The following is an 18,021-nucleotide window of genomic DNA, read 5'->3' on the forward strand; positions in this document are numbered from 1 at the left end:
GTGCCCCACAGTGAGTCACCTTAACCCTAACCCAAACCTCACCCTAACCAGCCCAGTGTCCTTTTTGTGAATTTTCTATATGACCATGACAGTCTGATAACCAGCCTGAGTGTATGTTGATTCTACCGGGATAACAGATGGTATCTGCTATTTTGCTTTTTGATCCTGTATGTATCATGGCCAACTCTCAGCTAAGAACTTTTTAACTTCTCATTCCATTTTAAATGTGCACCAGTTGTCAAAATGTAATCAAATCAAATGTATTTATAAAGCCCTATTTAAATCAGCAGATGTCACAAAGTGCTATACAGAAACCCAGCTAGAATGAAAAAAAAAAAGTATGAAATGTATGCATTCACTACTGTAAGTCGCTCTGGATAAGAGCGTCTGCTAAATGACTAAAATGTAAAATGTAAACATGCATGAAACCAAGGCTTTTACGGTTACAGAAGTCAACAAATGAGAGGGCCTGGGGAATGGGAGTGGAGCAAGGCACTGCAGGGCCTGGATTAACCTCTACATCACCGGAGGAGTAGGATAAGGGTATGGCTAAAGGCTATAAGAACCTGGGGAATGGGAGTGGTGTTGGGGGCTGCAGGGCCTGGGTTAACCTCTACATCACCAGAGGAACAGAGGAGGAGTAGGATAAGGGTATGGCTAAGGGCTATAAGAACTGGTCGTCTAGTACGTTCGGAACAGAGAGTAAAAGGAGCAGGTTTCTGGGCGCGGTAGAATAGATTCAATGCATAATGTACAGACAAAGGTATGGTAGGATGTCAATACAGTTGAGGTAAACCTAGGCATTGAGTGATGATAAGAGTGACAATAGGAGAGGTTTAGTCTCTAGAGACATCAATTAAACCAGGTGAAGTCACCGCATGTGTGGGAGGTGGGACAAGAGGGTTAGCTGAGGCATATTGAGCAGGGCTGGAGGCTCTACAGTGAAATAAGACAATTATCACTAACCAAAACAGCAATGGACAAGGCATATTGACATTAGGGAGAGGCATGCGTAGCCGAGTAATCATAGGGTCCAATGAGTAGCTAGACGGGCTGGAGACACGGTAATTCAGACAGCTATCAGGCCGGGGCTAGCAGGCTAGCAGATGGGCCTTAGAGGGACGTCGCGACGGAAGAAGTCTGTTGTTGTAGCCCCCTCGTGCGGTTACGTCGGCAGACCAGTCATGATGGATCAGCAGGGGTCTGTGTAGTAAAAGTGTCCAGGCCAATTGGCAAAATAGGTATAGTAGCCCAAGAAAATTGACTGATGGACAACTTCAGCTAACAGTCCGGTATGCTCTAGACAGCAAGCGGGCCGCTCTGAAATCGGAGTAGATAGCTAGAGCGCCTTCTTCACCATACTGTCTGTGTTGGTGGACCATTTCAGTTTGTCTGTGATGTGTACGCCGAGGAACTTAAAACTTTCCACCTCCTCCACGGAGTCCTGTCGATTTGGATCGGGGGGTGCTCCCTCTGCTGTTTCCTGAAGTCCACGATCATCTCCATTGCTTTGTTGGTGTTGAGTGAGAGGTTATTTTCCTGATACCACACTCACAGAGCCCTCACCTCCTCCCTGTAGGCTATCTCATTGTTGTTGGTATTCAAGCTTACTACTGTTGTGTCATCTGCGACCTTGATGATTGAGTTGGATGCGTGCTTTGCCATGCAGTCATGGGTGAACAGGGAGTGCAGGAAGGGGTTGAGCACGCACCCTTGTGGGGCCCCAGTGTTGAGAATCAGCGAAGTGGAGGTGTTGTTTCCTACTTTCATCACCTGGGGGCGGCCCATCAGGAAGTCCAATTGCACAGGGCAGGGTTCCGACCCAGAGCCTCGAGCTTGATGATATGTGATATGATCCTTGACTAGTCTCTCAAAGCACTTCATGACGACAGAAGTGAGTGCTACGGGGCGATAGTCATTTAGTTCAGTTACAGGAACAATGGCGGCCATCTTGAAGCATGTGAGGATAGCACACCAGCCAGCTGGTCGGCACATCAAATCAAATCAAATGTATTTATATAGCCCTTCTTACATCAGTTGATATCTCAAAGTGCTGTACAGAAACCCAGCCTAAAACCCCAAACAGCAAGCAATGCAGGTGTAGAAGCACGGTGGCTAGGAAAAACTCCCTAGAAAGGCCAAAACCTAGGAAGAAACCTAGAGAGGAACCAGGCTATGAGGGGTGGCCAGTCCTCTTCTGGCTGTGCCGGGTAGAGATTATAACAGAACATGGCCTAGATGTTCAAATGTTCATAAATGACCAGCATTGTCAAATAATAATAATCATAGTAGTTGTCGAGGGTGCAACAAGTCAGTAACACAAGAGTAAGTGTCAGTTGGCTTTTTCATAGCTGATCTTTGAGAGTATCTCTACCGCTCCTGCTGTCTCTAGAGAGTTGAAAACAGCAGGTCTGGGACAGGTAGCATGTCCGGTGAATAGGTCAGGGTTCCAGCAGGTCTGGGACAACAGGTCTGGGACAGGTAGCACGACCGGTGAACAGGTCAGGGTTCCATAGCTGCAGGCAGAACAGTTGGAACTGGAGCAGCAGCACATGCTCTGAGGATGCGGCTAGGGATGCCATCTGGGCCGGCATCCTTGCGAGGGTTAACACACTTAAATGTCTTGCTCATGTCGGCCACGGAGAGGTATTATTAAAGGTATTATCTAAGTGAGTTTCAGAGGTTGTCAGAATATGAATGCCATCTGTTACTAGCATGTTATTGATTTGATGAGCCATGTTTCTTAGGCTACATAAGTTCATGTGGGTTATTTATAGCACTTTTCTGGATGCTTGCTTGTTTTAATTTCTTTACTTGGAAGCTTAGCAGAAGTAGACATGCTCATGTTTGTTGTGTTTGAGCTGACATCCTACTAGGGCACACCGCCTCAATGCTATGAGTATAACTGGTTCACAGGCCCATGATTACTGCATACACTAGCTGCAGGATCAACAGAGGCATTCAGGGCAGTTAGAGGGACATAAATTAAGTTACTTACATTGTGTCTGCCAACACCCCTGTGATAATGTACATTATCTGCAGTATTATGACAACTCGGCGACACAATTGTAGGGATTAACTGAGTCCAGGAGCCAAGATGATTTGGATGGACTCCATCATTCCTGTCGAGCATCTTCTGTTTCCAGAAGGTGTCAAAGTTATCTATAAAAGTGATTGCAACAGAGTTACAGTTACAGGTGTGTCATGCCAGTGGCCTTTGAAACCCGCTTTTTGGAATCTTTCTGTTCTAGAATCAGTTATACTGTATCAGTCTCTATCACTCTGTATCAGTCTGTATCAACCTACATCAATCTGTACCAGTTCTTATCAGCCTGTAGCACCCTGTATCCATCTGTATCACCCTCTATCAGTCTGTATAAGTCTGTATCACCCTGTATTGGTCTATCAGTCTGTATAAGTCTGTATCAGTCTGCATCACCCTGTATCACCCTATATTGGTCTGTATCACCCTTTATCCCCCTGTATCAGTCTCTATCACCCTGTATCAGTATGTATCAGTCTTTATCAGTCTCTATCAGTCTGTATAAGTATGTATCAGTCTGCATCACCCTGTATCAGTCTGCATAAGTCTATGTCAGTCTATATTAATATGTATCACCCTGTATCAGTCTGTATCACCCGGTATCCACCTGTATCAGTCAGTATCACCCTGTATCAGTCTGTATCACCCTGTACCAGTCTGTATCACCCTGTATCATACTAGCAGTCAGTATCAGTCTGTATCACCCTGTGTCAGTCTGTATCACCCTGTATCATACTAGCAGTCAGTATCAGTCTGTATCACCCTGTATCAGTCTGTATCACCCTGTATCATACCAGCAGTCAGTATCAGTCTGTATCACCCTGTACCAGTCTGTATCACCCTGTATCATACCAGCAGTCAGTATCAGTCTGTATCACCCTGTACCAGTCTGTATCAGTCTGTATCACCCTGTACCAGTCTGTATCACCCTGTATCATACTAGCAGTCAGTATCAGTCTGTATCAGTCTGTATCACCCTGAACCAGCCTGTATCACCCTGTATCATACTAGCAGTCTGTATCAGTCTGTAGCAGTCTGTATCAGTCTGTATCACCCTGTATCATACTAGCAGTCAGTATCAGTCTGTATCAGTCTGTATCACCTTGAACCAGCCTGTATCACCCTGTATCACCCTTCTCCTCCTATCTGTCTGTCTGTATCCCCCTGTATCGGTCTGTATCACCCTTCTCCTCCTATCTGTCTGTATCCCCCTGTATCGGTCTGTATAACCCTGGTCTATGCCTCTCCATGCTGAATCTGTCCTTGTTATCTGAGATTACGTTCTTTCTTTCCATCCTGCCTAAAGGTTCATGCTCTACAACATTCGCAGAGTACGACCCTGCCTCACACAGAAAGCGGTGCAGGTCCTAATCCAGGCACTTGTCATCTCCCGTCTGGATTACTGCAACTCGCTGTTGGCTGGGCTCCCTGCCTGTGCCATTAAACCCCTACAACTCATCCAGAACGCCGCAGCCCGTCTGGTGTTCAACCTTCCCAAGTTCTCTCACGTCACCCCGCTCCTCCGCTCTCTCCACTGGCTTCCAGTTGAAGCTCGCATCCGCTACAAGACCATGGTGCTTGCCTACGGAGCTGTGAGGGGAACGGCACCTCCGTACCTTCAGGCTCTGATCAGGCCCTACACCCAAACAAGGGCACTGCGTTCATCCACCTCTGGCCTGCTCGCCTCCCTACCTCTGAGGAAGCACAGTTCCCGCTCAGCCCAGTCAAAACTGTTCGCTGCTCTGGCACCCCAATGGTGGAACAAGCTCCCTCACGACGCCAGGACAGCGGAGTCAATCACCACCTTCCGGAGACACCTGAAACCCCACCTCTTTAAGGAATACCTGGGATAGGATAAAGTAATCCTTCTAACCCCCCCCTTAAAAGATTTAGATGCACTATTGTAAAGTGGTTGTTCCACTGGATATCATAAGGTGAATGCACCAATTTGTAAGTCGCTCTGGATAAGAGCGTCTGCTAAATGACTTAAATGTAAATGTAAATGTAAATCATGCTCCTAATCAGAGATGTGCTTGATTTGATGATCAGATAGTGTTATTTGAAGTAACTGGTATCCAAGGCGACTGGTAAAGCAGCAGTGACATGGATTCAGTCTGAATGACACTAACACCCTGTCTGGCCTGCAGGAGATGTATGACGTAATCTTGGATGAGAACCAGCTGAGTGATGCCTGTGAGCACATAGCTGACTACCTAGAGGCCTACTGGAGGGCCACCCACCCCCCAGAAACAGAACCTGTTAACCCCTTAGTGGAGAAGCTGGCAGAGAACACTCTGGCTACCAGCCCTGCTCCTAAGGTAATCCTAAATCTAACCATAACCAACCTCAACCGTAAATCTAACCACAACCCAAGTTCACGTTAGAACGCCACCATAGTAAGAAGAACATAATTATAATGTCGACATAGTTATAATGTCACCATCGTTATAATGTCAACATAGTAATGTCACCATAGTTATAATGTCACCGTAGTTATAATGTCACCGTAGTTATGTCACCGTAGTTATAATGACACCGTAGTTATGTCACCGTAGTTATAATGTCACCGTAGTTATGTCACCATAGTTATAATGTCACCATAGTTATAATGTCACCATAGTAATGTCACCATAGTTATAATGTCACCATAGTAATAATGTCACCATAGTTATAATGTCACCATAGTTATGTCACCATAGTTATAATGTCACCATAGTTATAATGTCACCATAGTTATAATGTCACCATCGTTATAATGTCAACATAGTAATGTCACCATAGTAATGTCACCATAGTTACAATGTCACCGTAGTAATGTCAACATAGTTATAATGTCACCATAGTTGGAATGTAATAAGAATGTCCACCATAGTTAGAACGTCACAGTAGTTAGAACGTCACAGTAGTTAGAACGTCACTGTAGTTAGAACATCACAGTAGTTAGACCGTCACTGTAGTTAGAACGTCACTGTAGTTAGAACGTCACTGTAGTTAGAATGTCAACATAGTTAGGAACAGAATAGGAATGTCACCATAGTTAGAACGTCACATTGTTGGATCATAGTTATATCACCATAGTTAGAACGTCACATTGTTGGATCATAATAAGAACATTACCATAGTTAGATCACCATAGTTAGAATGTCATAGTAGTTAGATCGTCACCATAGCTGTACTAAAACTCCTGTTTTCATTTTCATCATGTGTCATTTGTCATTTCTTCTCCTTCTTTACTAATATCCTGTGGGAAATACCAGAAGTGAGACATCTTTTTCTGGTGAGTCACCACGTAGACACCATCTACCGTCTACACCATAGACACACATATAAACACCATATATACCCCATATATACACCATATGTACACCAAATACAGTATACACCATAAACACAACATATATAGTATACACCATATGTACACCATATAAAGTATACATTATATACACACCATATATACACCATATACAATATACACCATATATACAGTGCATTTGGAATGTATTCAGACCCCTTAACTTCTTCCACATTTTGTTATGTTACAGCCTTATTCTAAAATGTATTAAATCGTTTTTTCCCTTATCAATCTACACACAATACCCCATAATGACAAAGCAAAAACAAATGTATTCAAAATAAAAAAAGAAAGGTCACATTTACATAAGTAGTCAGACCCTTTACTCAGCACCTTTGGCAGCGATTACAGCCTCGAGTCTGCTTGGGTATGATGCTACAAGCTTGGCACACCTGTATTTGGGGAGTTTCTACCGTTCTTCTCTGCAGATCCTCTCAAGCTCTGTCAGGTTGGATGGGGAGCATTGCTGCACAGTTTTTTTATGGTGTCTCCAGAGATTTTAGATCAGGTTCGAGTCTGGGCTCTGGCTGGGCCAGAGCTCCTGCGTTGTCTTGGCTGTGTGCTTAGGGTCGTTGTCCTGTTGGAAGGTGAACCTTCACCCTAGTCTGAGGTCCTGAGCGCTTTGGAGCAGGTTTTCATCATAGATCTCTCTGTACTTTGCTCCGTTCATCTTTCCCTCCATCCTGACTAGTCTCCCAGTCGATGCCACTGAAAAACATCCACACAGCGTGATGCTGCCACTACCGTGCTAGACCGTAGAAGTGGTGCTTGGTTTCAATAGGCCAGAGAATCTTGTTTCTTAAGGTCCGAGAGTCCTTTAGGTGCCTTTTGGCAAACTCCAAGAGGGCTGTCATGTGGCTTTTACTGAGGAGAGGCTTCCATCTGGCACTCTACCGTAAAGGCCTGATTGGTGGAGAGTTGTAGAGATGGTTGTCCTTCTGGAAGGTTCTCCCATCTCCACAAACGAACTCTGGAGCTCTGTCAAAGTAACCACTGGGTTCTTGATCACCTTCCTGACCAAAGCCCTTCTCCCCAGATTGCTCAGTTTGGCCAGGCAGTCAGCTCTGGGAAGAGTCTTGGTGGTTCCAAACTTCTTCCATTTAACAATGGATGCCACTGAGTTCTTGGGGATTTTCAATGCTGCAGAACATTGTGTCAAGGTACAGACCTGGACGGCACTTCCCCAGATCTGTACCTTGACACAATCCTGCCTCAGAGCTCTATGGACAATTCCTTCGACCTCATGGCTTGATTTTTGCTCTGACATGCACTGTCAACTGTGGGACCTTATATAGACAGGTGTGTGTCTTCCCAAATCATGTCCAATCAATTGAATGTACCACAGGTGGACTCCAATCAAGTTGTAGAAACATCAAGGATGATCAAAGGAAACAGGATGCACACGAGCTCAATTTCAAGTCTCATAGCAAAGGGTTTGAATAGTTATGTAAATAAGGTAATGTCGGTCCGGGTGGCGAAGGTGGAAATCACGGATGATGTTGGAGTCCAGAATGTACTCCACCAGAACCCAACACCCCTCTGGGCCATACCCCTCCCAGTCCACCAGATACTGGAGCCGGCCCCCATGACGTCGGGAGTCCAGTAGGGATCTGACAGCATACTCCGGGCCCCCCTCGATGTCCAGGGGGGGTGGAGGTGTGTTGTGGGGGACAGCATCAGCTAGGGGACCAGGAACCACCGGCCTGAGAAGGGAGACATGAAGAGGGTGAGATATGGTAGTGACAGGGTAATTGTAACCTGTATGTCACCTCAATGACCCTCCGGAAAACCTTGAATGGCCCCACAAACCGGGGGCTCAGTTTCTTGCAGGGCAGGCGGAGTGGGAGGTTCCTGGTAGAGAGCCATACGCTATCCCAGGATGGAACACAGGGGTCTCACTGCGGTGACGGTCTGCCTGCTCCTTCTGATGGACGGCACGCTGGAGTCAAGTGCGTATTGTTCCACACCTCCTCCGCACGCCGGAACCACTCATCTACTGCAGGAGCCGCGGTCTGGGCCGGGGTTCACAGGGCCAGGGCCGACTGGAAACCCAACACACTGGAAGGGGGTCAACCCAGTGGAGGAGTGATGTAGAGAGAGTTCTGGGCGTACTCTGCCCAAGGAAGGAAACATGCTTACTCACCCTGCCGGTCCTGACAGTGACTCCTCGACTCCGTCGTAATTCCTCTTTGCTGGGGACAGTTTCTTGGAGAAGAGAGCACAAGGATACAATTTTACTGGGTCCCCCTGTCTTTGTGACAAAACTGCACCCACACCCACCTCCAATGCACCTACCTCAACCGCAAAAGGTAGCGTGGGATCTGGGTGTTTTAGCAAGGGGGCAAAGGTGAAACGCCCCTTGAGGAGATGAAAGGCCTCGTCGGCTGCTGGAGACCAAACCAACCTACGAGGCCCACCCTTGAGGAGGGAGGTGAGAGGGGTGGCGACGGCACTGAAGTTCCTGATGAAGAGGCGGTAAAAGTTGGCAAACCCCAAAAACCATTGTAACCCCTTTGATGGTGGTTGGGACTGGCCATGACCTTACCGTATCTACCTTCTTGTCCTCCATCCTCACTCCCTGTGGGCTGATTTGGTAACCCAGGAAGGAGACAGCCCTCTGATGGAATTGGCACTTCTCCGCCTTGACGAACAGGTGGTTAGGAAAGAGGCATTCCAGGACTGCTCAAACGTGAGTGATGTGATCCTCCAGGTTGGTCGAGAAGATCAGGATGTCATCGATGTACACAATCACTTGACATCCGAGCATGTCCCTGATCACCTCGTTGATAAATGCCATGAACATTAACGGAGCATTGGCTAAACCAAAGGGAATAACCAAGTACTCGTAGTGACCAGACATCGGGATAAACGGAGTCTTCCACTCATCGCCCTCCCGTATGCAAATTAAATTGTAGGCACGCAGGTCCAGTTTGGTGAAGAACCTGGCCCCGCGGAGCTGCTCGATGGTACCGATACTTCGTGGTGATGTCATTGAGTCCACAGTAATCGATACAAGGGTGTAAACCTCCCTCCTTCTTGGCCACGAAGAAGAAAACAGCCGACGCAGGGGACGTGGACCTGCAGATGAAACCCTGTTGGAGCGCCACTTGAATGTAGTCCTCTGCCACTGACAGAGGGTAGATGCGTCTGCATGGAGGTGTAGCACCAGAAGACAGGTCAATGGCACAGTCCCAGGGGCGATGAGGAGGGAGACAAGTAGTGCGGGTCTTGGAGAATACCTCCCTTAGATCCTGATATTCCTCCGGGATGTTGGGCAAACACAGGACTCTAAACCGACGTGGAACCACAATGGACAGGAAAACAGGTCTTCCGGCATTCAAGTGACCAGCCAATCATTCTCATCCTCGACCATGAGATGGTAGGGTTATGGAGCTGAAGCCAAGGTAGGCCCAGGATGATCTTGTGAACTGGTGCACTGGTGATGAAGGGGATGTTTTCCTGGTGATTGGGCTCTACGGTGAGGGTGAGTGGTTGGATGAGGTGTATGATGGTTCTGGATCTTAGAGGCCGACAGTCGAGACCTTGAACCGGAAAAGGAGAGGAGAGTGGGTAGGAGGTACTATTGAGAGAGGAGATAAGGGTCTGATTCATAAAGTTCCCCACGGCGCCGGAATCCACTAAAGCTGTAGACAGGGCATGAGGGACAGTCAGCCAGAGTGATGGTTACTAAAAACAGTCTAACAGGAAGAGCAGTAGATGGAAAACTCACTCCTGGTACAGGAGATGTAACATCACGTGACCGTCCCTCTGCTCTAGTGGATCCCGGATTCTGAAGTAACGGACACAGCTGGCGTTGTGCCCTCCTTGGCCACAGTACAGACAGAGCCCCAGCTGCATCCGTCTGCAACATTCCGCCGTGGGAAGGCGTGTGACCCCTACCTCGATGGCTTCAGGCTCTGATCCCGAACACTCGCCAAAGGAGGGAGAGAAGCGATGTAGATGTCTACGCTCCCGGAGGAGGTTATCTAGACTGATGGCCATCGCAATGAGTGCATCCAGGGTGAGGTTGTCATCTCGGCAGGCCAGTTCCATCTGGACCTCCTCACGCAGACCTCTTCTTAATAACGTGCTGATCGCCGGCTCATTCCATCCACTGGAAGCTGCTACTGTCTGAAAGGTCTGATTCCCCTGCTGGAGCTGCAGACACTCACCTCCCTCTCTGCCATCCGCGGGATGATCAAAAATACATTTAAAACAGAGCCATGAACCCCTCATAAGACTACTCCTCTCCTCTCACCCAGACGGCCGTAGCCCATTCCAATGCCAGCACAGTCAGCAGAGAAATCACCGTGGCCACCTTAGACCTCTAGGTGGTGGGAGCTCCCATCTGATGTGTGAAATAGAGGGAGCACTGAAGGAGGAAGCCACGGCATTTGGATGTTGTCCAGTCATATTTTTCCAGGAGGGATAGATGGGCATAGCTGACCTGAGCGGGTTGCTGAATGGGCTGGTGTGCTGACTCGTTGGGTAGACTGGCTCTATAACATCCTCCACTGTTGAGACGTTGTAGACTGGCTCTATAACATCCTCCACTGTTGAGACGTTGTAGACTGGCTCTATAACATCCTCCACTGTTGAGACGTTGTAGACTGGCTCTATAACATCCTCCACTGTTGAGACGTTGGGTAGACTGGCTCTATAACATCCTCCACTGTTGAGACGTTGGGTAGACTGGCTCTATAACATCCTCCACTGTTGAGACGTTGGGTAGACTGGCTCTATAACATCCTCCACTGTTGAGACGTTGGGTAGACTGGCTCTATAACATCCTCCACTGTTGAGACGTTGGGTAGACTGGCTCTATAACATCCTCCACTATTGAGACGTTGGGTAGACTGGCTCTATAACATCCTCCACTATTTAGACGTTGGGTAGACTGGCTCTATAACATCCTCCACTGTTGAGACGTTGTAGACTGGCTCTATAACATCCTCCACTGTTGAGACGTTGTAGACTGGCTCTATAACATCCTCCACTGTTGAGACGTTGTAGACTGGCTCTATAACATCCTCCACTGTTGAGACGTTGTAGACTGGCTCTATAACATCCTCCACTGTTGAGACGTTGTAGACTGGCTCTATAACATCCTCCACTGTTGAGACGTTGTAGACTGGCTCTATAACATCCTCCACTGTTGAGACGTTGTAGACTGGCTCTATAACATCCTCCACTGTTGAGACGTTGTAGACTGGCTCTATAACATCCTCCACTGTTGAGACGTTGTAGACTGCGGAGAACCTCTTCAATGGTCGTCCCCAGTTGAGCCAGCTGATCATAGTGTTGACGAAGAAGGTCACATTGTTCATTGATCGTCTGGGAGACGTCCGGTTGTCCTGCTGCTTCCATATTTTAAGTTGGTATTCTGTAATGATAGGGCGGTGAGTCAGAAGCAGGTGCAACATTTTAATAAAACAATAAAACCACGAACACGACACTAACATAAGGCAGAACGCCGATACACAAGAACAATACCAACTGGTGAGTGAACCTGGGCGAGTGACATTTAAAGGGGAGGAAATGATTAAGGTAATGGAGTCCAGGTGTGGGTCATAATGATTTACAGGTGTGCGTACTCATTAATCCCAGGACCGGTGGTTAGTACTCTGGCGACGTCGTGAGGGGAGGAGAGAGGGGAGGAGCAGGAGCAGACGTGACACATCCGATGAGTGAAGATGTAATTTGTAATTGTATTTGTATTTATTATGGATCCCCATTAGTTCCTGCCAAGGCAGCAGCTACTCTTCCTGGGGTTTATTATGGATCCCATTAGTTCCTGCCAAGGCAGCAGCTACTCTTCCTGGGGTTTATTATGGATCCCCATTAGTTCCTGCCAAGGCAGCAGCTACTCTTCCTGGGGTTTATTATGGATCCCCATTAGTTCCTGCCAAGGCAGCAGCTACTCTTCCTGGGGTTTATTATGGATCCCCATTAGTTCCTGCCAAGGCAGCAGCTACTCTTCCTGGGGTCCAGCAAAACTAAGGCAGTTTATACAATTTTAAAAACATTGCAATACATTCACAGATTTCACAACACATTGTCTGCCCTCAGGCCCCTACTCCACCACTACCACATACCTACAGTACTAAATCCATGTGTATGTGTGTGTATAGTGAGTATGTTATCTGTGTATGTACAGTCGTGGCCAACAGTTTTGAGAGTGACACAAATATTAATTTCCACAATGTTCGCTGCTTCAGTGTCTTTAGATATTTTTGTCCGATGTTACTATGGAATACTGAAGTATAATTACAAGCATTTCATAAATGTTAAAGGCTTTTATTGACAATTACATGAAGTTGATGCAAAGAGTCAATATTTGCAGTGTTGACCCTTCTTTTTCAAGACCTCTGCAATCCGCCCTGGCATGCTGCCAATTATCTTCTGGGCCACATCCTGACTGATGGAAGCCCATTCTTGCATAATCAATGCTTGGAGTTTGTCAGAATTTGTGGGTTTTTGTTTGTCCACCCGCCTCTTGAGGATTGACCACAAGTTCTCAATGGGATTAAGGTCTGGGGAGTTTCCGTGCCATGGACCCAAAATATCTATATTTTGTTCCCCGGGCTATTTAGTTATCACTTATGCCTTATGGCAAGGTGCTCCATCATGCTGGAAAAGGCATTGTTCGTCACCAAACTGTTCCTGGATGGTTGGGAAAAGTTGCTCTCGGAGGATGTTTTGGTACCATTCTTTATTCATGGCTGTGTTCTTAGGAAAAATGATGAGTGAGCCCACTCCATTGGCTGAGAAGCAACCCCACACATGAATGGTCTCAGGATGCTTCACTGTTGGCATGACTGTAACGTTTGTCGTAGAGAGGGGACCAAAGCGGAGCGTGTTGATTGCTCATGATGAATATTTATTACAACTCAGAACACTAAAGATAAATTAACAAAGAGAAAACCAAAGCGCACAGTTCTGTCAGGTACAGAAAACTAAACAGAAGACAACTACCCACAAACACAGGTGGAAAAAAACCCTACTTATTAAGTATGATCTCCAATTAGAGACAACGAGGACCAGCTGCCTCTAATTGGAGATCATCCCAAAAAACCAACAGAAATAGAAAAACTAGAACCTAAACATAGATATACAAAACATAGAAAAACACAAAACACCCCCTGTCACGCCCTGACCTACTCTACCATAGAAAATAACATCTTATTATGGTCAGGACGTGACAGTACCCCCCCCCCCCAAAGGTGCAGACTCCGAATGCCACAAAAAAAACAAAAAAAAAGGGAGGGTAGGGTGGGTAACTCCTGTCTATGGCGGCTCTAGTGCAGTCCACATAACCTTATCCTCCAGCAGAGGAGGCGGCTTCGGTTCGGAGCGTAACTCCCGCTCCACCCGCTGATCCCTCTGCTTTGGTACCACCGGACCGTGGATCGTCGTCGAAGGAACCGGACTGTAGATCGTCGCTGGAGGTTCTGGGCTGCAGGCCGCCGCTGAAGACTCTGGGCTGCAGGCCGCCACTGTAGGTTCCGGACTGGGGAGTGTCACTGTAGATTCCGGACAGGGGACTGTCGCTGCAGGCTCCGTGCCATGGATCATCACTACAGATTCCGTGCCATGGATCATCACTGGAGGCTCCGGGCAATGGATCATCCCTACAGGCTTCTTGCCATGATCACCCTACAGGCTCTGGGCCATGGATCATCACTGGAGGCTTCGTGCCATGGATCATCACTGGAGGCTTCGGACCATAGATCATCACTGGAGGCTTCTTTCGTGGAGCTGGAACAGGTCTCACCGGACTGGGGAGACGCACTGGAGACCGGGTGCGCAGAGCTGGCACAGGGTATACTGGGCCGTGGAGACGCACTGGAGGGAGAGTGTGAGGAGCAGGCACTTGCTCACCACGATAAGCATGGGGAGTTGGCTCAGGTCTCACCCCTGACTCCGCCAATCTACCCGTGTGTCCCCCCAAAAAATGTTTTGGGGCTGCCTCCCGTGCTTCCCCGGCAGGCTTCTGTATCTGTCCAATACTTGCCCCCAAGTCCAGTCTATCCTCTCTCGCCACTCCTCCAGAGACACGCTGCTTGATCCAGTTGTGGTGGGTAGTTCTGTAACGGCTGTTGTAGAGAGGGGACAAAAGCGCAGCGTGTTGATTGCTCATGATGAATATTTATTATAACTCAGAACACTAAAGAAAAATTAACAAAGAGAAAACGAAAGCGCACAGTTCTGTCAGGTACAGAAAACTAAACAGAAGACAACTACCCACAAACACAGGTGGAAAAAAACCCTACTTAAGTATGATCTCCAATTAGAGACAACGAGGACCAGCTGCCTCTAATTGGAGATCATCCCCCAAAAAACATAGAAATAGAAAAACTAGAACCTAAACATAGATATATAAAACATAGAAAAACACAAAACACCCCCTGTCACGCCCTGACCTACTCTACCATAGAAAATAACATCTTACTATGGTCAGGATGTGACAATGACACAGGACTGATGGTAGCGCTCACCTTGTCTTCTCCGGACAAGCTTTTTCCGGATGCCCCAAACACATACGGAAAAGGGGATTCATCAGAGAAAATGACTTTACCCAAGTCCTCAGCAGTCCAATCCCTGTACCTTTTGGAGAATATCAGTCTGTCCCTGATGTTTTTCCTGGAGAGAAGTGGCTTCTTTGCTGCCCTTCTTGACACCAGGGCATCCTCCAAAAGTCTTTGCATCACTGTGTGTGCAGATGCACTCACACCTGCCTGCTGCCATTCCTGAGCAAGCTCTGTTCTGGTGGTGCCCCGATCCCGCAGCTGAATCAGCTTTAGGAGACAGTCCTGGCACTTGCTGGACTTTCTTGGGCACTCTGAAGCCTTCTTCACAACAATTGAACCGCTCTCCTCGAAGTTCTTGATGATCCGATAAATGGTTGATTTAGGTGCAATCTTACTGGCAACAATATCCTTGCCTGTAAAGCCCTTTTTGTGCAAAGCAATGATGATGGCACGTGTTTCCTTGCAGGTAACCATGGTTGACAGAGGAAGAGCAATGATTCCAAGCACCACCCTCCTTTTGAAGCTTACAGTCTGTTATTCGAACTCAATCAGCATGAGAGAGTGATCTCCAGCCTTGTCCTCGTCAACACTCACACCTGTGATAACGAGAGCATCACTAACATGATGTCAGCTGGTCCTTTTGTGGCAGGACTGAAATGCAGTGGAATTTTTTGGGGGGGATTCAGTTCATTTGCATGGCAAAGACGGGCTTTGCAATTAATTGCAATTCATCTGATCACTCTTCATAACATTCTGGAGTATATGCAAATTGCCATCATACAAACTGAGGCAGCAGACTTTGTGAAAATTAATATTTGTGTCATTCTCAAAACTTTTGGCCACGACAGTATGTGTCTGTGCCTATGATTGAGTTGCTTCACAGTCCCCGCTGTTCCATAAGGTGTTTTTTTATCTGTTTTTTAAATCTGATTCTACTGCTGCATCAGTTACTTGATGTGGAATAGAGTTCCATGTAGTCATGGCTCTATGTAGTACTGTGCTCCTCCCATAGTCTGTTCTGGACTTGGGGACTGTGAAGCGACCTCTTGTGGCATGTCTTGTGGGGTATGGATGGGTGTCTGAGCTGTGTGCCAGTAGTTTAGACAGACAGCTCGGTGCATTCAACATGTCAATACCTCTCATAAATACAAGTGGTGATGAAGTCAAGTTTTCCTCCACTTTGAGCCAGGAGAGATTGACATGCATATTATTAATATTAGCTCTCTGTGTACATCCAAGGGTCAGCCGTGCTGCCCTGTTCTGAGCCAAATGCAATTTTCCGAAGTCCTTTTTTGTGGCACCTGACCACACAACTGAACAGTAGTCAAGGTGCGACAAAATTAGGACCTGCCTTGTTGATAGTGTTAAGAAGGCAGAGCATCGCTTTATTATAGACAGACTTCTCCCCATCTTAGCTACTACTGCATCAATATGTTTTGACCATGACAGTTTCCAATCCAAGGTTACTCCAAGCAGTTTAGTCATCTCAATTTACCCAATTTCCACATTATTTATAACAAGATTTAGTTGAGGTTTAGGGTTTAGTGAATGATTTGTACCAAATACAATGCTTTTAGTTTTAGAAATATTTAGGGCTAACTTATTCCTTGCCACCCACTCTGAAACTAACTACAGCTCTTTACATTTACATTTACATTTAAGTCATTTAGCAGACGCTCTTATCCAGAGCGACTTACAAATTGGTGCATTCACCTTAAGATATCCAGTGGAAAAACCACTTTACAATAGTGCATCTAAATCTTTTGGGGGGGGGGTAGAAGGATTACTTTATCCTATCCCAGGTATTCCTTAAAGAGGTGGGGTTTCAGGTGTCTCCGGAAGGTGGTGATTGACTCCGCTGTCCTGGCGTCGTGAGGGAGCTTGTTCCACCATTGGGGTGCCAGAGCAGCGAACAGTTTTGACTGGGCTGAGCGGGAACTGTGCTTCCTCAGAGGTAGGGAGGCGAGCAGGCCAGAGGTGGATGAACGCAGTGCCCTTGTTTGGGTGTAGGGCCTGATCAGAGCCTGAAGGTACGGAGGTGCCGTTCCCCTCACAGCTCCGTAGGCAAGCACCATGGACTTGTAGCGGATGCGAGCTTCAACTGGAAGCCAGTGGAGAGAGCGGAGGAGCGGGGTGACGTGAGAGAACTTGGGAAGGTTGAACACCAGACGGGCTGCGGCGTTCTGGATGAGTTGTAGGGGTTTAATGGCACAGGCAGGGAGCCCAGCCAACAGCGAGTTGCAGTAATCCAGACGGGAGATGACAAGTGCCTGGACTAGGACCTGCGCCGCTTCCTGTGTGTTGCAGTCATTTCAGTCGCTGTAGTAGCTGACATGTATAGTGTTGAGTCATCCGTACACATAGACACTCTGGCTTTACTCAAAGCCAGTGGCATGTCGTTAGTAAAAATTGTCACAATCTTCCGAGAACTTGAAAACAACATTTATTTAGTTTTGACCGTATGAAATCAGTAAGGGCTTCCTGCACAACCACAAAATGGAACTGTAGGCAGGTCAGCAGGGGTATTTTTTAGATATATATTTTTTTTTTCACCTTTATTTAACCAGGTAGGCTAGTTGAGAACAAGTTCCCATTTACAACTGCGACCTGGCTAAGATAAAGCAAAGCAGTTCGACACATACAACAACACAGAGTTACACATGGAATAAACAAAACATAGTCAATAATACAGTAGAACAAAAGAAAACAAAAAGTCTATATACAGAGTGTGCAAATGAGGTAAGATAATGGAGTTAAGGCAATAAATAGGCCATGGTGTTGAAGTAATTACAATATAGCAATTAAACACTGGAATGGTAGATGTGCAGAAGATGAATGTGTAAGTAGAGATACTGGGGTGCAAAGGAGCAAGATAAATAAATAAATACAGTATGGGGATGAGGTAGGTAGGTAGATGGCTGTTTAAAGATGGGCTATGTACAGGTGCAGTGATCTGTGAGCTGCTCTGACAGCTGGTGCTTAAAGCTAATGAGGGAGATATGAGTCTCCAGCTTCAGAAATTTTTGCAGTTCGTTCCAGTCATTGGCAGCAGAGAACTGGAAGGAAAGACGACCAAAGAAGGAATTGGCTTTGGG

The 18,021-nt window shown here is 46.9% G+C and overlaps 1 protein-coding gene across 1 annotated transcript in view; it reads left to right on the plus strand.

The window, feature by feature from the left end:
* cacnb2b (calcium channel, voltage-dependent, beta 2b) overlaps positions 1–8,001 on the plus strand; it is a 108,448-nt gene extending 100,447 nt beyond the window's left edge. Inside the window, exons 13-14 of the mRNA XM_029724702.1 lie at positions 5,191–5,361; positions 7,876–8,001. Coding sequence (XP_029580562.1) covers positions 5,191–5,361; positions 7,876–8,001 — 297 coding nt within the window. The remainder of the gene's footprint in view (positions 1–5,190; positions 5,362–7,875) is intronic.
* The last annotated feature ends 10,020 nt before the right edge of the window (positions 8,002–18,021 follow it).

This window comes from Salmo trutta, chromosome 31, assembly GCF_901001165.1.
Source record: "Salmo trutta chromosome 31, fSalTru1.1, whole genome shotgun sequence".
Lineage (NCBI taxonomy): Eukaryota > Metazoa > Chordata > Actinopteri > Salmoniformes > Salmonidae > Salmo > Salmo trutta.